Source organism: Plectropomus leopardus, chromosome 1 (assembly GCF_008729295.1).
Source record: "Plectropomus leopardus isolate mb chromosome 1, YSFRI_Pleo_2.0, whole genome shotgun sequence".
NCBI classification, from domain to species: domain Eukaryota; kingdom Metazoa; phylum Chordata; class Actinopteri; order Perciformes; family Serranidae; genus Plectropomus; species Plectropomus leopardus.
Genome location: NC_056463.1, coordinates 9,164,235 through 9,184,744, shown reverse-complemented (window position 1 = coordinate 9,184,744; position 20,510 = coordinate 9,164,235). Strand labels below are relative to the sequence as shown.

General features: G+C 42.1%; 1 protein-coding gene across 9 annotated transcripts in view; it reads left to right on the top strand.

The window, feature by feature from the left end:
- tle3b (TLE family member 3, transcriptional corepressor b) overlaps positions 1–20,510 on the top strand; it is a 43,812-nt gene that overhangs the window by 18,942 nt on the left and 4,360 nt on the right. For 2 of the 9 annotated variants that reach the window (XM_042491629.1, XM_042491613.1), the window contains exons 7-16: positions 6,470–6,671; positions 8,284–8,342; positions 13,079–13,201; positions 14,102–14,152; positions 14,603–14,758; positions 16,451–16,586; positions 17,531–17,703; positions 18,311–18,387; positions 19,037–19,286; positions 20,075–20,322. In XM_042491629.1, coding sequence (XP_042347563.1) covers positions 6,470–6,671; positions 8,284–8,342; positions 13,079–13,201; positions 14,102–14,152; positions 14,603–14,758; positions 16,451–16,586; positions 17,531–17,703; positions 18,311–18,387; positions 19,037–19,286; positions 20,075–20,322 — 1,475 coding nt within the window. Of the gene's footprint in view, positions 1–2,421; positions 2,461–6,466; positions 6,672–8,283; positions 8,343–13,078; positions 13,202–14,101; positions 14,153–14,602; positions 14,759–16,450; positions 16,587–17,530; positions 17,704–18,310; positions 18,388–19,036; positions 19,287–20,074; positions 20,323–20,510 lie in introns of all 9 variants that reach the window. The other 7 variants (XM_042491646.1, XM_042491638.1, XM_042491621.1 and 4 more) reach the window with 5 other exon arrangements.

The window sequence follows — 20,510 nt, the reverse complement described above, 5'->3', positions numbered from 1 at the left end:
CTGCCAGATTGTTTTCACCAAGGACGTATAAAAACCTGTGAACACTCAGAGCTTATAAATGATAACATTGTTTGCATCATACAAAAACATGAGTTACCTACAACCTTAGCGAGTTGAACTGTGTTAAGGTGACAGGAAAACTAAGACAAAAATGCAAACTAGTCTCCTCCATCCCACTCTCTGTTTTGCATGAGTTTTGGCTCGAGGCGACACATGATTGAGTTTGATTTGACAAGTGTCAGAGGTGCTGTCTCATTTCCATTTCTCCTACACTCATTTCCATGATGTCAGCACAAAGTAAGATCGTACTTAGATAATGGTTAACGAGTCAGTTACAGGTGTTGTGCTGCTTATCACCAACCCTTATTCAAATGTTAATCTGTGGAGCACACAATGTGAAGTTTTACTCTGCCTGGTTTTGCTTCTGCTAACAGTGATCTCCTCTGTGAAATATTTGCATGTTTTATTTGCGTGCGCATATTTACTTTGTTACAAAAGGTCATATGTCCATCTGGTTTGAGTGTGTAGGCTTTTTTATTAAGTAAGAGTCTCCACACGGACACATGGTTTGAGTTATCAGCAGCTACGCATTTGTTAAAGTCTGAGGTTTTTTTCAGGGTTTCAGGATCATCGCACATGGAGCCATGAGGATTTTTAGTCTTTTGGAGCTGACCATTTCATTTTATGTTACTTACAAATGCGATATTAGCTTGTATTCAAGCTTAGTTTTAGTGGTGTTTTTTTAATTAATTTGTAGTTGATAATCCATCGTGTAAGGTTTTTAAACAAAACTGCCTCCAAATAATCCTTGCTTCCAGCCTCTTAAAGGTCCCATATTTAAACAATTAAAATTACATCTGCACTGTTTATATGGGTCTATGAAAGACTTCTGTAATTGTGTTAACAAAAAAAAATGTGGATTTGATTTTACTCTGCTTTTCCAAGGGCCTCTTTCTGTCTCTCCCACAAACAGAAGAGATTTTGCTGTTAGGCGGAAGAAACAGCCCACGCCTTATTTATGGTCATCAGTGAAACACTCTGATTGGCTAAGCACAGATCAATGATGTCAAGGCTGTCTGAGATCAGATTTTGACATAAGGCTATGATAAACATGCCTATAGGGTCGGTAAAACCTTACCAGTTTGAGCCTGAAGAATCAAATAATGTTATTAGTGATGTTAATGTTAGCAATTGTGAGTCTATAAACCAGTACAATACCACAAAATTAAACTTTAAAATAGATTCACACATGGAGAAAAAGGCAGTTTCACTAGAAATCAATTCTATTTTGCCACTCTAAACAGTAGCCTATGCACCAAGTTGCATTGTGCAGCCACCAGTAACTACTGTTCTAGAGTGCAGAATAATTGATTTCCAGTAAATTGTGTAACATAAGCCGCAAGCAAAAAGGCAAAATTTTACATTACAAATGGGAAGAAGTGTTGTCAATTTTAACACCAGTAATCTGTAGCCTCTACAGACTGCACAAAAACCCACTAACACCTGCTAACATCTGGCTTTATTGTGTAATGAGAAAGTTTACAATTGACATTAACACGCATGTCAGTTGACTTTGATTGGCAGTGATAGAAACAACCGAGTGAATGCGCTAATTTTAGCCCCTTTACCGGCGAGATGCAATGACACACCGACACAATATACTGTCCATCTCGACCTAAGCAGGGCTGAAACAATTTTCCAAATTAGTCTGTTTGAAAGAAAGACTGAATAAGAAATATGTAAAGAGAAGTAACCACAGTAACATTTTTCACTGGCCTCCATGCTGCTTTCTAGTGTTTACTAACCTATTTTTTGGCCTCTTTTGGTCTGTGATGTCAAACATGACACACCAGTAGAGGAAAAACAAAAAAAAAACAGAAAGGCATACTTTTCAGCTGCAGAACTGTGTACACAGTTAGTCTATTGGCAAAGAGAAATAAGTTTATAAGCTATTCTTAGCAGGTTTTCCATAGTTTAGCAAAAATGTGCGTACACACGCTAATTTTGGTAGAAAAGAGGTATAAAGCATTAGAAGATGCATCACCCATAAGAGCACGAAAAGTTCATCAAAGCAAAAGAGAAAAATACAGGACAAACTTTATTATAAAGCTGCTCTCAAATGGTGTCAGGTTCGTATCAGCTGATACTCAAATTCAGCTAACCAGAAAGTAAAAATGGTATCCGAATATCTCTATCTTCAGTGTGGATCTTTGATTGTTTTCTTTGCTTTCTTTGGCAGTAAACTGAATATTTTGGGGTTTTGGACTGTTGATTGCACAAAACAAGCAAATGTCACCTTGCACTCTGGAAAATTTGGGCGTGTCTTCCAGTTTTTATATGCAGGATTTGTAACTGTCCTCTTTAGCTTTGTTGCGTGTATCATCTCTGGCTGAATCTGTCCTCCTCTCTTCTTTGACTCAGCAGCAGCAGCCGCCTCATAACGTCTACCCAGCCTTCATGGTCAGTGTTCAGCTCTCTAAACGTAGACAAACAATATGTCCTTAACGAGTGTTCTGAATTGCTTGCTGGGAGTCTAACATGTCTGTGTAAGGGGACACTGATGCCTTTCCAGAGATAAAGCATGACATTGTGTGTGTTATTTTTTATATTTTTATATTTTTGGCAGCCTGTCCTTTGTGTGCCTTGCTCGGGTGTCGCAGATTTGACGGCACTTTATTTCTAACCTAAAAAGAAAATCGTTTCTCCGTGTCTCAATCCTTATTCCAATACTGAGCTCACTCAGGTCTGTTTTTAGCGTGGGATGTAGTCTAATCTTTGTCGCGACAACTGAAGAAAATATGATGATCCACAGAAGCTGTTGTAAAGCACAGGATAAGTAGGTAATGTGGCGATCATTGCCAGACTTATTAAGCCAGTCTGCCAGCTGGTTTGTGCTGGTGCTGTTGACGCTTGTTCCACCTGACAGTACTGTTCTGCAGGGAGCCAGCTTCGCCTAGTTAACTTTAATTGCCTGTTTCCTGTGGAAGTTGCCTGAGCTGCGGCGGCATTTACACATAATGAAAAAAGATAAGTGTGAAAGGAAGCCAGCTCTTTATCCATGAATATTGAATTGGAAGCAATTTATTTTCTGAATTTTTTCCCTCTTTCTCTCCCTCTCTCTCCCTCACTGCTCCCCTCCCTCGTCTCTCCTCTGCTCCTCTCCTCAGCCATAGCTCGTTAATGAGGCTTCTTGATAATGATCCCTGCACGCTTTTCCTCATTAGGCACACTCAATAGGGACGTCCCTGCCTCAATCCCTCGCTCACTCTCTCTTTTCATTCTCTTATTTTCTGATTCTGCCTCTCCCTTCTTTTCTTGCTCCAGCTGCCCTTCTTTCTCTCCTTTTTTTGCTCGCTTTTCCTTTTCCACAACAAATGGGCTGCTCGGCACACCAGTACAATATCGATTAACAATGCCGCCCCTCAGTTGCTTCAATCCATCGTGCGATTTCAGGTCCAGCTCGACATAATGAGCTGCCTGAATAATGGCCGGCCGCGAAATAAACCTTTAAATGTGGTAAGCCACTAGATACACCCTCGTCTACTTTCTCCATTTTATGTAATGAATGTATGGATGAGGCTATTGAAGTTCTATCCAGCAAGCAGAATAGCAATCATGTTTTTTCTTTTTTGTCTTCTTTGGAGAGGCATTTGATAGATGTGCTAAGTGTTATTTAACCTTGTTTTAAAGCACTTGCTTCCCTCTTGCCTGAGTGGCTATTTAACTCCTGTCTATCTACTCACTACTCTCTGGCTGCTCTCACAGACGGCCATGGCCTCTTGGGAAGTGTGAGTGTGTGTGTGTGTGTGTGCGTGTGTGTGTGTGCTTTCTCCACGGTGTCTGTGCTTAACAGCATTTTGCTGGAGTAGTGGGCACGCTTGCTTGGTTTTCCAAAGTGTTGAAAGGTTTTGAGGTTTTCAAGTGTAGACCTATTGATTTTTTAACTGTCACAACTATGAATAAAGCACGGCAGTTTGGCAGGGAGGGAAAAGCGGTCTGGATCATTTTGGACAAACAGAGGTGACATGTTGTTGAGTTGGACATAGTTGTCCAAGAAAAGTCTCGTACCATAAATAAACAATAAGCAAAAACAACAGTGGAGCAGAGCTGTAATAAGTGCAGAGCGTGATGTGAAAAGAGTAGCAGGTCAGAAGTATAAACCTGGAGGCAAAGATCATTCATGTGCAAACCATTAGCACAGAGCAGATTCAGACAGAAAATTAATCAACAGCGATTTTGATTTGATTTGTCGAAGCATGTTTCCAGCTTCTCAAATGTGATGATTTGCTGCTTTCCTTTGTTTTATATGTTTGCAAATTTAATATATTTGTGTTTAAAATTGTCACTCAAACAAAACCAATAATGCAAAGACATCAGTTTAGGTTCCCAATTGGTCCAGCAGTGAGGTCCAGATTTCTTCTGATTCATTAGTTCAAGGTCCGCACATTAGATAAATTACCAGATATTTAATTTTATTTCACAAAATATAAGCAACACAATGGATTAGAACACAAAGAAATGAACATATTGCAAGAATAAACAGAAACATCACTTCAAAATAAAAGCTCTTTGCCGCAAATTACATGTACTTCAAAAAAAAAGGGTGTTTTTTTAACAAACTCGACATGTTCACAAGTCACTTGCTGTCCGTTCAGAATGGACCTGTGACCCACTTTTAGACCAAGCATCACCAGTTTGAAACCACTGATCTAGAAAGTGGTGACTGGTAATTTTCACCATTTCATGGAACTTTACACTCTAAATAATGAATTGATTGATTAAAAAAAAATACACGACAGATGAAAATTAAGCCCCTTTTGTTGTAGATTAAAAATAACCTAACACCCACTAACATCTGGCTTTTGTACCTAATGGAGTTATTTGTAATTACCAGCCACACAATCGAGCCGGATGGGGGAAAGTATTTCACCCTTTAAATGACCTATTTTTAATTACCAGCCATCCAGTGCAAGCCTCATCATCATAACAGCAATGTCAAGTGGTTACATTAAGGTGAAATGGTCGACATTTTTTTAGTTGGTCTACTACTCTGTTCATACAATCACAGTTTACAGTCATGAGTCATAAGTGAAGGAAACTCACAACTGACAGCAGAGCAAGAATACAGCCGGTCAAAATCAGGCTGCTATCCTCTGAAGATATGTTTCGGTAAATTGTCAACATGCTTGTGATGGAGAAAACAGTCGTTTTCCTGGAGCTTCTGCCATCGCTGTGTTTCTTACACATTAACTAATTCACTGAGACTGTAACTTCTATGCTGTATCCATTGACTCTATGCTCCTGCCGCCTCAACTTCTTCATCCTCTCCTGCGGCACACGGGAGACTACAGCGGCTCACTATCGCCTCTCAGGCCAGGATGTATTAAACGTAGGCATCTTGGACATATCGTCAGAGGTGTTCTTCACACTTGGTTGATAGGGTTAGTTTTAAATGTTTTAAACTAAAATTATGGCCAGATCTTAAATAGTGCACCTTTTAATGGAAAAGTTAAAATCTCTATTCACTCCCAGAGTAAATGACTTTGCAGTAGTCACAGGTATTTATCTGCTCCATCTTTGATTGGCAGTAGTACAAATACGATACCGGGGTAGGCACATTAATTTGAGCCCCTTTGGCACCAGAAAATACCGACCATCTCTGTTCAAGCAGCTCTTGAACTTCGTTCAAAATTTATTCTGCAAGGTGTTTAAAAAGAAAGACTAAATAAGTAAAAGAAATGAAAAAGTAACCACTGCAACACTTTCACTGGCCTCCATGCTGCTTTCTACTATTCACTTACCTATTTATTGGCAAGTTTAAGATGTCGAATGTGGTACACTGGGAAAAAAGGAATCAGAAAGGTGTACTTGTGTACTGCTAGCAATTGGAAAGTAGTCTATTACCTATTTAAACAGCATTTCTTGTGTTTAAAAATCCGTATACACTTCCTAATTTGATTGGAAAGTGTTAAACTGTTAGTTGCAGCTCTACTTTGCACTGCTGTGCCAGCACAGGTTGTAATCAGTGTTATAAATCGGCCTAAAAACAGATTAAGTTGCTATAATGTGACACACTGCTGCCCCATGGTGCCAACCTTGTCTATTTTGGGATCATACAGCACAGCCAAACACTAAAGACCTTGAGAATGGGAGATAAAGTTATAATTAACATAATTAAAGTATTGTCTTTCAGTTCTCTGACACTTTGAACCAGACGATAACCGTACTGTACATCCACAGCTATGAACAGAATCAGTTTTTCCCCTCACAGTGGCAGTGACAGTGAATGAGCTGGATCAGCATGTTGGCAGCTGCTGTCAGTCTGCTATTAGGCATAAACGGTTTGGCCTTGAACTAAATGTTGTCAGAGCCAGCGCTAATGCATGAGTGGAGTGCGGTCATTCATGGATTCACTTCCCAGCCGACCCACTTGTCCTCTGTCTTGTCTCTCTGCGTTTGTTTACAGCAGCAGCAGCTTCAGGCTCAGCACCTCTCTCACGCGGCCCACGGCCCGCCAGTCCAGCTGCCCCCACACCCCTCGGGCCTGCAGCCGCCCGGCATCCCACCTGTGACGGGCGCTGGCTCCGGCCTGCTGGCTCTGGGTGCTCTTGGCAGCCAGGCCCACCTGCCTGTAAAGGATGAGAAGAACCACCACGACCTGGAGCACAGAGGTGAGGAGCACAGCCTGCCACACACACACACGCACACACGCACACACACACACACACACACAGCCTGCAGCATGTTAGTAGTGACAGGTGGTTTTAACGGCTAACTGGTTTCATCAAAGAAACATGTCACTGTATGTTTTGAAATGTAAGTGTTTATGTACAGAATTACTGTGAGGAAATATTTATACAGGGTTAGGTATAATATTTTTGGCCTTACTACAGACATATTTTGACATGAAAATAAAACATTAGGAGTGTGTATTAGTTTAATCAGATTGATTTGTTCTTGTTCTTGTCTTAATTCTTGTTTGATTAGATCAAGGTGTGGATGGTGAATATTGGGGCCTAAATTGGCAATATTCATGTTTAAAATTAACTTTTTTATAAAATTGAAAAAAAGTAGAGAGAGTAGGATTTGATAAGAATTTACTTCCAACTACTACTTTTCGGACGTGAAACACTTACTGAATATGTCTGATGGGCACTCTGGTGTTGTTTTTCTTGCTAATATTTTAATTTGTTCTCCAATTTTATTTGGCATGATTGAAATAAAGATCTAACCAACCAACACTAACCACTGTGTATAGAATAAATGTGCTTTAAGAAGAGGCAAAAAATACAATGTAGAAACAATCAGCCCAGATGCTGGTGGTGATAAAGCAGTTTTTCAGAAATGTAGGTGGTATAGATCATCTAACAGATATTACAACCCTGTTGTGTTATTCAAAATAAGTACCACTTTCTTATTAGTCACCCTATGTAAATTGTTTAAATTGTAACTTCTGGCTATTAGTTACAAGCCAATGATATTATTGAGATTGTGAAAATTGTGTGTTGCTAGTTGATTATTAATTGTCAAGTCAATAATAAATGCAGAAAGGCAAATATCAGCCAATTTTGACGTTCGGCCATTAAATTGGCGCATGAGCTTTCTGAGTTTGTAAGTCATCTGAAGTCATGAACATTAATTCATAGAGGTTATTTTTAGTAATTCCTCAAGTCTGTAGTTGTAAATATTAGTAAGAAGGTTCACACAGTCATAGAAAACCTGGAAAAGTCATGGGATGTTGTTGTGTGTAATTAAATTGTTACAGTAATCTTCTGTGAATAACGTTTCTCGTAATGTTTCTGTAGTTGTCGATGTAGGGTAGCTCTATTATGTGTCAGTGTGTGACCTACTTTAACATCACGTACGTTTCTTTATTTTCTCCCGTTGTTTCGTCTCTCCCTCCACGTATGCCAGCTAGCTAAAATTACGATTACAGGCGAGGGAAAAGTCATAGAAACCTTTTAAAAATATTTATCTTGAAAATATGAGAACCCTGATAAAGGGTCACAGCTCTTTTCAAGGAGGTCAGAGGTCAAACCTGATTGATGAACTAATAAACACCAGCCATAAAGCGTCAGTAAATGATTGATCAAACATTAATAAAGCTGTTAGTTACAATTTTTATAAAAAGTGGCTTATTAGTAAGTGTTGCCAAAATTAAGTATGTAGAGCTGCAGACGTGAGTAATCCCTCAGCTGTGTAATAATTGTGTAACTGTTGTCTGATTGAAGTGTTGTTGTTGTGACACCCATAATAACTCGTGTTTTGCTTCTCTCTCTCCTGGCCCCTCATCTTTTCACTCGCCCCTGGCCAATCCTCTGAAAGAACGCGAGTCGAGCACGGTACGTTGACTCTCCGTCTCCTGTGTGTCTCTCTCTGACTTTGCCGGTCTCTGGCTCGCTGTGTTTGGTGATTAGGTGTGCTTTACGTAGACTTAAGCCCGCTGTTCAATAGAAATTCGTGCTCTCTTTGTAAGAACACACACATTTTTGTACTCAGGGGAGCGGGTGGCTGAAATCAAATAATGAAGTCTGGCCAAATAAGCCAGTGCCATCTAATCCAGGTGGAAAATGACTCCAATCACGGGGCGAGGATTAGCAGTCAGCTACCTCCTTTAATTTCAGCACAATTAAAAGCGACTTTGACTCTCCTTCTCTTCTTCCCTCACTACTTTTGGAGGATTCACTGTTGCATGCATCCAGTAGTTAACTCCATTAATCCACCTTTCTTCTTTCTGTTTTGCATTTTTCTGTTTATACTTTCTGCACTCTTCTCTTCCTATATCACTCATGTACTTCTTTCCATCACTTCTTCTCCTCTCCCCATGTGTCTCTCCCTATCTCTCCCCCTTCTCATGTTAAAGTCCTTGTTTATTGGACTGGCTTAAAGCTCTCAGTTAGCTGGAGCGAAACGCTCTGTTGGATCTCCTCGGACAGATTGAGTTCCCATTGACTGGTCATCCTGAATGGGCCCACTCATGTCTGAAGGGAACCCAAACTCTTCTCCCGTCTCATATGGTGACAAGCGGCTGCCAGTAGAGCCTTACCTGATCTCCGTGCCACCCTCCCCCTCCTCTCTCCTTTCCACTGCACACACACACACACGGAGAGTCTTCCTGTCCTGTTGTCTCAGGTCATCTGATATCAGAGTTGGAGGCGACTGTGGGGTTATTGAGTCTAAGCAATCCTTTAAAGGTCACGGGCTCAGATACACAGACAGGCTGTAGGAGATTTCTGTCTGTCGGGCGGCATCTTCACGCCGAAAACTCTCTGTGTGGCTTTCTTTTCCACAACAGTAGCTGAGCAAATTTCCATATTTTGAATGGGAAGGAGGGATGTGGAACTGGCAGAAAGTGTGTGCCATTAAAGGATAAATTTGCCATGCTCTGAGTGGATATTCAATCAGTGTAGATGTTAAACGCAGTCAGCTAAAGCAATAACTTCCTCAGTGTGTGCTGCACTGACAGAGAACTCTTGCACAGCCCTTTATACGAGGGCTGCCCCTTGAGTCGGAGATGCGAATCATCAGTGTGAGACCTCTCTGTTGACCGAGATTGCATCAAGTAGAGCCGTCGTTTTGATTTTTGTTAGTCTGTGTGCTGTGCAATGTGCTTCTGGGGAGTTTTGGTCACCAGATTTTGTAGCAGAGTGAGTGCTCTTGCCTGTCACACTACGCTTTGATCCAGGCTGCTGCGTAGACTAAAAAAACAGCCACAGTTTGTTAAAAAAAACAGCTACAGTTGCCTCAAAAATTGGCCACAGTTGGCTCAAAACCAGAGAAATTTGAAAAGCTCCACACGCTGTATTTCCCCACCGTCTCTCAGCTAACAGCAAGCAGCGGCACCCGGTCATATCAGAGGTGGAAGCCAAATAAAGTGACAACAGCTGGCCATACTGTAGTTTGGTCAACCGTTGTCTCCCGCACACCTCTGCACAAGCAAGGAGCAATAGTAACGCACACACGGGCTCTCTCTGATGTGTAACTGAGTCGGCCAGAAGACTGTAAGAAATCAAATCCTCTTTCACCACCGTACATGCAGCTGGTTTGCCATGTCAGACAAGAGGGAAGTTTTTTTTTGGTTACATCGAAAGCACATCCCCTGGACACTCAGAGGTAGAGACTAGAAATACAAGCCGAAATAACTTGTAGTTTCATCCGAGTACCACTGACATTACCATCTGGCCCAAGTACAGCAGATTTTAAAGCAACTCACAGAGACGCAGAGAACACTATAAAAATATGTTGTTTTTTTTGTCACAAAAAAGCAAACTTGAGTAGATGATGGTAATGTTGAAAAGTGGTGAAGTTCTATTTTAACTGCTCAACAGCCGTGTTTTTTATCGTCAAACTCCATTCTCCTCGGCTCTAGAGGTCTGTTTTTTTTAAGTCGCCCCTTCAATCAAGCTGTTACCGTCCTCTGCTGCCCCTCTTTGCAGACAGATGTCTTCCTTTTCCCTCTTTCTCCGAATCTGTCTGTTTCTGATGAAGGTGGGGATTTGTTGAGCTGCCTGACAGTCTCAGCCGGCCTCAGGGATTGCACGCCTTCACCCCTCCCTGCCTGCCTGTCGGCCAGTTTGGCAGTGCCACCCCGCCACACCAGTGCCCAGACTACAAAAACCCCGTTTGCAGCTTCTGAGAAAGTGCCAGCCTGTCCGAGCATTCCCACTAGTGGGGAGAACTCATTGCCATACTGCTACGCTCTCATAGCTTGCCAAGTTCCTTTCCTGTTTTGCTCTCTTGTCTTTCTTCCTCTTTTTTTCTTCTTATTTTCTCACTCTGCCTCTTTCATGGCTCTTTTCTCTGCTGGCAACACCCCCTTTGTGTCTTCACATTGCACTCTTGTCCAGGTTCCTTCAATGGCCTCTTTCTTTCCTTCCTCTTTTTTATTCTGGTTGATTTTCATGAACTTTGCTGTTATTTTCTGCTGTTTAGTCACTGACCTGCCTCAGCACACACATGCACACACACTCAGTAACTCTTCATCAGTCATTAACATGGCTTTTACAGTTAAACAGTTAGAGATTTTGTTTTTTCTTCACATGTTTCTTGCATGTCACATGCCCTTTTTACACAGAGATCACGCTATAGAGTGCCCCAGTAATGAGTCCAAAAACCTGGAAATGAGTTAGCAATTCAGCATCTCCGGTTCCCTCGTCTCGGAGTCAGTGAGTTTTTTGCTCTGTCTGAAATAAGGTCTGTGGTTAACACAAGCTAAAGAGACTCTCACATTTTATTCTACGACATAAAAATACATCAGTAAATACCCCACTTGTGAACTTTGAAGCTTTTATGTGTCTTAAAAAAGGCGGTTGCTAACAAGTGGCTAAATTGCACTACAGATTGTCATCACGCTGTGTCAAACACCACTTTGCAGCCTTGTGGTGACTTTTAACTTCTGGCGACTGCATTTAAGCTTCAAAAATCCTAAAAGTGATCCTAATTTTCGTGTCGCCGCATAAGTTTAGAAAGTTACTAAAAAAATAAAGAAAAAAAATTAGTTTCTCTGTGTTTTCAAAAGATGGCAAATCAGCTTGCTCAGGGACCAAAGATACTTGTGAAAGGCATCTGGACGCTGCACAAGAAAAAATAACCAGGTTTCAAAGGGTTAAAGGTGGGACAACTCTGTTCCCCCATCCCAAGATCGTACCAGAACGGCAGGCAGCATAACAGCGGGGTATTCCCACCTTGACCAGGCAGTGTAAAAGAGCCCACAGACAGACAGTCAGGAATGTTGCTGTGTTTGGTTTGAATTGTTAATGTTGCTTCAAGCGTGTCTCTGACCAGGTCACTGCGAGGGTCTGCAAGAGGATTAGGATGTGTGTGTGTGTGTGCGCGCACGCGAGTGTGTCTGCTCCCGCCTCACATTTCTCTCCTCAGTCTGTCCTACGCATCACCTTGCTTGCGAGATCATGCTTTTGTCTTACAGAGGCGTTTTTGTGGGTTTGTTCAGCCGCCTCGTCTGCTTCCTCCTTGCTCCACTGCCTTGGCAGCAGTGGGGCTAAGCTGTCCCAGAATCCTCTTCTGCACCTTCTATCCCAAATCAGTCCAGGAGTATTGTGTGTTTCAGCTTTACAGTCAATATTGTCACTGCTCTGACAAAAGGGAAACGGCTCCAGAGCCATGCCTGGACTTAAACATACCATTTGGTTGTTTTTGGCCTTTTTGGTTTCTGAGGGTTTGTCGCTCGCTGCATTTCAGCCCCAAAACAGTCCTTTGACTAAAGGGCATACACTGGCAGTGCAGTGCTGACTCTTTTAAATCACTTACATCTTGCACCAAATATGTATTTGCAAGCAGTTTGTTACTCAAGTCAAGATGAGTTCAGATGAAGCAAGATGAAGATTACAATACAGCCAGAACTCATTTCCTCAAATTATATTTGCTGAAGGTGCAAATCTGCAACACATAGCTCATCAGAACCACGTCTATACCATATCTATAGTCCGTTTTCTAGGCCACTTAGTTTGCAAGGTGTCTCGGTTTTGACTCGTGTTCTAGCTCTATTGAAAAATCCAAATACTCACATATGGCAGGAAATAACTTTTACGAGATTTATTTTGGAATGCGGGAAAATACAGCAGGCAAAGTCCTTCCATAACTACATCTCGTCTGGTCCACTACCAACTTGATGAACTATCTCACATAATTCGATAAAGCATGGTCAAAAACTTAAATTGATCCACACCTACGCAGACTTCTCGTTACCTTTTCGCAGGACGTCATTCGATCCTCTTTAGTCATGCTAAACCAACTTACGGCACTGCACCTGTGGTACATAACTTAGCCTGAGTTCTGACAGAAATAACATAATGACTGATGCTGTTATAAAAATAACTGTAGCTTAGTCTATGTCTAAACACCATTCAAATTATACAGACCTATATATCTTATATACCAACAATAAAGTTTATATCAAGTGATTAATCACAAATATGTGATTAGGTGGCTCTTACAGTATCTTCATCCACTTCAGTATATTAGGGGATTATTGACAGTTTTTGAGGTTATATAGTGTCACAGGTTTATCACACTCAGAGGGAACTGATGTGTTCTGGCTGCTTGTTGTTGTTGTTGGCAGAATAACTCGGTGTCGCCATCAGACAGCCTGCGCGCAGCGAGTGAGAAGCACCGCGGCTCTTCAGATTACAGCCTCGACTCCAAGAAACGCAAAGTGGACGACAAAGACAGCATGAGCCGATATGTGAGTGTTTATTGGCTTACATTAATGAGTTTACAGCTTTCCTACTTTAGCTGGCAGTGGGGTCCTGAGTTTGTTTCTGCTCATGTTAAACTCTGATCGTCTCAGTGCTTACCATTTTAATATTATTTTATCGTATAACTACCACAGTTTTGGTTATGTTTTTAATGGGTCTGTGAATTCCCAATGATTTCCTGGAGAGTGTCCTCGAGAAGAGTCGGTAATTTGTCTTTATTCAGTTGATTCTCATTCAATTAATTAATTCCAATTAAAGACTAAACTAGTGTATCCTTGAGTCTTTTACTCAGTGCACAACACATCAGCTGAACATGCAAACATTTGCAGTTTGTAAACAACTAAGTTTACAATTCACCATAAATAAAGAATAAAGAGGGTTCCTACAGATGAATGTGGTTAGATTTAAGACTTTTGTAAAAAATAATTTGAGCCTAATTTTACAGTAACCAAATGAAAAGTAAAACATCAATTCAGGGGTGTTAGTTGGAAACATTTTGCCCAAATGGTTATTGTAAAACAAAATGCAACTATTTTGTTTCATTGTGAACATAAGTGTTGAACAGAGCAAAATACTCTGAATATCAACTGCTGACTAAAATCACAGTCTCAGAACTGTGTCCCAGCTTACCTTGAACCAGTTCTTTCCTGGAAACCTTCAAGAAATTGTAATTATGGGAAAATCATTACCCAGTCTGATTTTACGTGTATGCACAGTTTGGTAAGCAAATACCAAATGCAACAAATGCTAAAAACAGGTTACAAAGTCTATTTATCAGGTCTGTCATGTTGATCTAGTTGCCAACAAAACTGGACTGCACTGGTTTGTGCTGACTGTGTTGTCAGTGGTCTCCCAGTAACCTGACGCCTGCCGCTCTTTCGTTTCAGGACAGTGACGGAGACAAAAGTGATGACCTGGTGGTGGATGTTTCCAATGAGGTAAGACTGCGTTTGAACGGAGCTGCTCCGCCACATTCCTCAGAAACTAAGAACACAGAAACCAAACACAGTACTCTTTTGTCATTTGTCTGTAGAAGTCTCGACATTTTTCACAGCGCTGCCAAAAAGTCTGTCATAATATTGGTTGTGTGTGCCGTGAGTGTGTGCTCACTGGCTGTATTTCCTTTGCCATTCATGCAGAAAGTAACACAAAGAATACAAAGAGAAAAGGGAGTTACAGGTGAATGAAAAGTGTGTGTGTGTGTGTGTGTGTGTGTGTGTGTGTGTGAGTGTGAGTGTGAGTGAGGGGGAGAACCAGCACGCACGAGTATATTTATCTGTGTTTGCACATGAGGCCCCAGTTTGTTTGACCTACATGTACATGCCAGTGGCTTTCCTCCGGTCTGTTTGCTCAGTCTCGCTCTCTGTCTGTCTCGTTTAACTGTGCAGGATCCAGCCACCCCTCGAGTCAGCCCCGCTCACTCTCCTCCGGAAAACGGCCTGGATAAATCACGAGTCCTGAAGAAGGACGCTGCCCCCAACAGCCCCGCCTCCGTCGCCTCCTCGGGCAGCACGCCGTCCTCCAAAGCAAAGGACCACGCCCATGTGAGTGTGAGGGGATGCGCTGAGAGAGAGAATGATATAAGGCGGTCACAGCAGAGGGGGGCTGATAGACTAAAGGGCATTTGTCAAGTGAAGTGGGTGTCTGTGTGGAGGACTAATACGCAGGAGGCTTAGCAGTCGGCTGCTACGAGGGGCTTGAAGGGGCAGAGATGCACTCTCAGGAAATCAAACCCTGTGGCTCACTCCTCTCAATCTCCTTTATGGCTTACCCAATAAATGGTCATTTCTTCCTCGGCCCGAGGCTGTAAATAACCCAGAGACACAGCAGAGAGGGAACTGCTGTCTCCAGCTTTTTCTTGCCTCGTCTCATCTTCTCCTTCATTTTCTCTCACTAACCGGGCTAAAACAATCCTCCAGCATCGGTTTTACAAAAAACGTTGCACAGAGGATTAGGATAGATTTATAGTCCACATCACTACCCTCCACCTCCTATCATGAACCCCAGTAATGAGTCCTAAAACCTGGAAATCCGTTAACATTTCAGCACCTCTGGTTCCCACGTCTCAAAGTCGATGTTTTTTTTTTTTTTGTGGGGGGGACTGAAGAGACTTTTACGTTTTGTTGTATGATATAAAATATGCCAGGAAATACCCTACTCACAAACTTTAAAGCTTTTATGTGTTTTGAAAATAGGCGGCCTCTAACAAGTGGCTGAAGGAGACTACAGAACATCATCATGCCAAACATGGCGTTGCAGCCTTGTTGTGGTGGCAATGCAACCATGGTGTAGTTCGTTTTAGTCTAACTTTTTACTTCTGGTGATTGCATTTAGGCTTCAGAAATCCTGTAAGTGGTGTTTATTTGTGAAGGATATCTTGCTGAACATTACCATAAATGTTTGTTTACCACAGAACTTATTTTCTGCAGTGATCCAAAATCCAGTGGATTTTTGACGAGGAAACCAGGGTGACATTAGCTTTTGGGTTAGCCTCCAGAAAAACATCAGCCCTGAGGCTCTCTATGACACCCAGCACCTCTCCACACCTTGTAGAGTGCCTCAGGAATGACATTTTTCTGTAGGCCGACATGGAAGTTAGCTTTGCCCTGGTTCTCTTGTCAAAAAGCCAATGGGATTTTTCCTTTGGATTCTGCAGAAGAACGAAAAGAACAAAACATGAAAGTCTCAGTCTGTTAACCACAGACCTTCAGGCTTCCCAAAAACCCATTCAAAAGACCCAGTGACTTTCAGATGAGGGAACTGGAGGTGCTGAACTGCTAACTCATTTCTGTGTTTTTGGGACTCATTCCTGGGGTTTTCTGTGAGTGTATGTCACCAGGCTAAAGCCACCGTCCACTCCTCTAACTCCGTGTGCAGAGGAAGACAGAGATGGATTAATTATGAGAGGAGTGTTTGGGCCACCATCTTGCTTGTCTAGCCGCTTTTAACAAGCTTAAATTCTAAGCAAAGGTTTATGCCCCCTACACACACACACACACACACACATGCTGTGGCTGTAATGAAGTGTCAGTGTTAGATTGGATTACCTTGAGCCGTCCACTCAGATTGTCACTCTGGATTTCGCTGCTCATGGGGGTATTTTTGACTCACTTGGGGTTTTTTCCAGTGTGTTTCACATTCGTGTGTGTGGCTGAGAGTGAGAGTAAGTGAACTTTCAGTAAGTGAATACAAAGGAAGGCTTCACCCGGAGGTTTAAAGAGTATTTCTGTTTTTAGAACGACAAGTCGTCTACACCGAGCCTGAAGTCAAACACACCAACACCCAGGAACGAGGCACCAACACCAGGAACCAGCACCACTCCAGGACTACGGCCTCTGACGATGGGCAAACCCCCCGGCATGGAGGCACTAGGTACGTCACTGCATTTATAACTGAAGCCATTCATTGACTCTGACAATAAGCTTTTTGATATTTTCTATTTTTCCTTGAAAATGTACTTAAAATTGAATCAGGTTTCTCCAAAGATGCATAACATGCTTTTATTTTCTTACAGGACTTTAAATTGGGCTTTAGGAAATTGTAATGGCCATTTTTCACTATCTTGTGACATTTAATAGACTTAATCAGTGTTGGGATTGTTACGCAAAAAATGTAACTTATTACTCATTACACTTTTAAAAAGTAATATTATTTTAACTATTACTCCCTGACAAAAGTAATTTGTTATAGTAATTCTCCTACAACCCCACATGACAAAGGGGTCATCTTTCCTCCCAACAAAATCAAAGTAATGGAAATATTTTACAGCTGCTGAAATATAGCGTTTTCACCTTCCACACCAGCTTGGTGCTTGGTGACGTGCACGTGTGATTACGAAAATGAATCCGGGCTGTTATTGATTGTTGGATTTCAGATCAGAAGGGGATAAAAACAAAAGAAAAGTTGTATTAAGTCATTTGTTTTTGGGGTAACTGTAATATTATTCCTGAAGTTTTATCAGTAATTAGTCAATACAATTAATACAAGAGACAGTTAATCAATAAAATAAACCCCAGATTCATTGAAGGTAAAATAATCTTGATATTTGGAAGTTTTTCTTGACCTCGGAAACAAAAGTTTACAAAACAATCTCACCAAAAGGTCCATTGGTAGCTGTTCTGGAGCTTTCAGTCATATCACAGGATTTTCCTCAGCAGATTGAGTTGTCCGGTTGTCACTGAATAGAATAAAATGGAAATAATTGTTAGTTGGAACCCCTAACTTGTTGTTATGAAACAAATTTTAGTGTTTCCAGCTGTAAATTATTGTCTCTGAGTCTCTAGAAATCAATTAAAATGTTTTTTTCTCTTCTCCAGCCGCCCCAGCTCTGCGTACACCTCTGTCCATCGCGGGTTCCTACGCCTCCCCGTTTGCTATGATGGGTCATCACGAAATGAACGGATCACTGACGAGCCCAGGCGTCTACCCGGGTCTCATTTCGCCACAGATGAGTGCTGCAGCTGCCGCCGCTTATGGACGCTCACCGATTGTAAGTTCTATTTAAAATCTATGAATCCATTGAAGGAGGAAGCTCCTCTTCTTCACATTTATTCATTCATATATTCCACCAGTTTGACTCAACAAGCCTTCACCGGCTCCGTGTGAATTATCTTCTGCGGCTGTAGGTTGTAGAATCTGTTTGCAAAATGACTTTGAGAAACTTAAGCATTCATCCTGTATTTCCATAACTCATTAACTCATGAATATTTCTGCTCGGCTGGCTGCAGCTTGTTGTGTGTACATAATGAGAAAGTACAAAGACGGCCAGGCTCCTTTACTTTGATCTTAGTTAGTTAGCATTCTAAAGGCTCTAAAAAAAAGGCTCGCCCCCAAAATGCATCTCCATGTTTGAAAATCTCCCAGGCTTTCATTAGCATTAGCAAGTGGGATGTCGTAGCCTTGTGTAAAGCTTCTCTGTATGCAACGAAGCTGAGTCTGCGCCTTTCAAGGGATTTGCCTGGAAACGATGGTGCGAGAGTTCCTCCGGGCGTTAGCAGATAAAGCTAGGCATAGTTTTTAATTTGAATATTAGCTTAGTCTAATTCATCTTTGCAGGTTACTGGTTGTTTGTTAACTCTTGGCTCCTCTTCATGCAGGCGGGGTTTGACCCTCATCCTCACATGAGAGCTCCGGGCCTGCCGGCCAGCCTCACATCCATTTCTGGAGGAAAACCGTGAGTATCAGCAGTTTGGGATTTTCTTATTTTCTTATCAGTATACAAGGCATTGGATTCATTAATATGAAAATAAGGCCTTAATTAGTATGAAAATGTCTCAAATCAATCTTTCAATCTTAAAAGAGGGAAGACATGGGATTCAGGATTTTGTTAATATTTTTTTGTTTGATGTTTTATTTAACACCAAACCTGAAAACCATTGATGCAGATTATCTTCCTCGAAGCACTGCTTAATCCATGTAACTTTATACAACACCCTGTGTTTAGCACAGATGGCTTTACTGTTGTACAAGGTGCTTATCCCATGGACACGTGACATAATCTAACATCCTTGCTCCAAATAGAAGACACGATTTGCAACACAAAGACTAAAACATTTTGTTTTCTGGGTTTCACTTTTTTATTTTTGAGCCTAACCCTTTGAAACCCGAGAAGAAGGCAATGAGCAACTTAACAAGAAATGACCCCAAATTACCACGACATTTAAGAGGTCCGGAAATTTCAGGTCATTTTCTCGTCACCTTTTCCTATTTTTTTTGCAATTAGTGGGACATTTCTTGCGAAGTTGCTCATTGCTTCTTTCCTTAATGAACTCTGATATTTCAGCTCAGCCTGACCGTGTTTCCCCTTCATCTGTCCTCCGCAGAGCTTATTCTTTTCACGTGAGTGCAGATGGTCAGATGCAGCCTGTGCCCTTCCCTCCTGACGCACTGATCGGCCCAGGCATCCCACGCCACGCTCGCCAGATCAACACACTGAGCCACGGGGAGGTGGTGTGCGCTGTCACCATCAGCAACCCAACACGTCATGTCTACACCGGCGGCAAGGGCTGTGTCAAGATTTGGGACATCAGCCAACCAGGCAGCAAGAGCCCAGTGTCCCAACTCGACTGCCTGGTAACCAGCCGCTGACTTCTGTTTTAGAGTTTCAGACGTGTGTTGTTATCTCTGTGGATGTTTCGGAGTGCTAACAAGGTGTCCGAGCAGCACAGAGACATAACGCAGTCATGTTTCATGAGGTCTCTGCAATCGGCCTCCTTCATTAAGAGTTTCTTGAGCATCAAATGTAGCTTGACTTCACATCCCTCTGTAGCTTTCTCCCCCGGATCCCAACAGACAGAGATGTGAATAATTCAGCAAAGTGTCTCTCTGCTGTGCTGAAATAATCCTTGGTGAGAAAAAAAGCCTGCTGAGTAATGATGTTCTGATTGGCCAACCCTGTCTGCCATTACCCAGCTCATTACTTCCTCCCAACTGCCTCCCATTCCTCATTTTGATACTGCGGCTTCATGCCGTTCAACTCATATGGCCTCCAACGCCCTTAAGGTGCGTCCAGAGTGCAATTGGGTCTTATAAAGCTATCGGGGTGCTGTTTTAATTCGACCAAGAGCTTCCACAGTCCTATTGATCTGTCTTCCTGCTCTCTTGGAGCCTGGCCAGCTGCAGCTCTGCTCTCTCCCTGTATCTCTTGTTAAAGCTGACATCCTCATTTTCACTTTAACACAAGAGAACGAGACAGCAACGGTGTAAAAACTTCACCTGTCAAAGAAAAGCTCAGCTGGAGTTTAAGTAGAGGTGATCTTGGCGTAGATACACTCATACATCTTTTCACAACAAAAACATGTTGATAAATTTACAGATTCAACGAACCATCAGGATCGTGACGATACTTGTTTCTGTTCCAGAACCGGGACAATTACATCCGCTCCTGCAAGCTGCTGCCTGACGGCCGCACCCTAATAGTGGGTGGCGAGGCCAGTACGTTGACCATCTGGGACCTGGCCTCACAGACGCCCCGCATAAAGGCCGAGCTCACTTCCTCTGCTCCGGCGTGCTACGCACTGGCCATCAGCCCCGACGCCAAGGTCTGCTTCTCCTGCTGCTCAGATGGAAACATCGCCGTGTGGGACCTCCACAACCAGACTCTCGTTAGGTCAGTACTTCGTATTTTCACCAATAAAGCAAACTGAAAGACTCTATTCACTCACTTTGGATGCTACAGGAATTCTTTTTGTGTGTGAGAAAAAAAAAAACAAAACAGCTGAAGATGTCTCATTAGGCAGATTTCCATTAGATTTGCACAAAACTTAAGCTATATTTTCAAAATGGCGATAAAACACA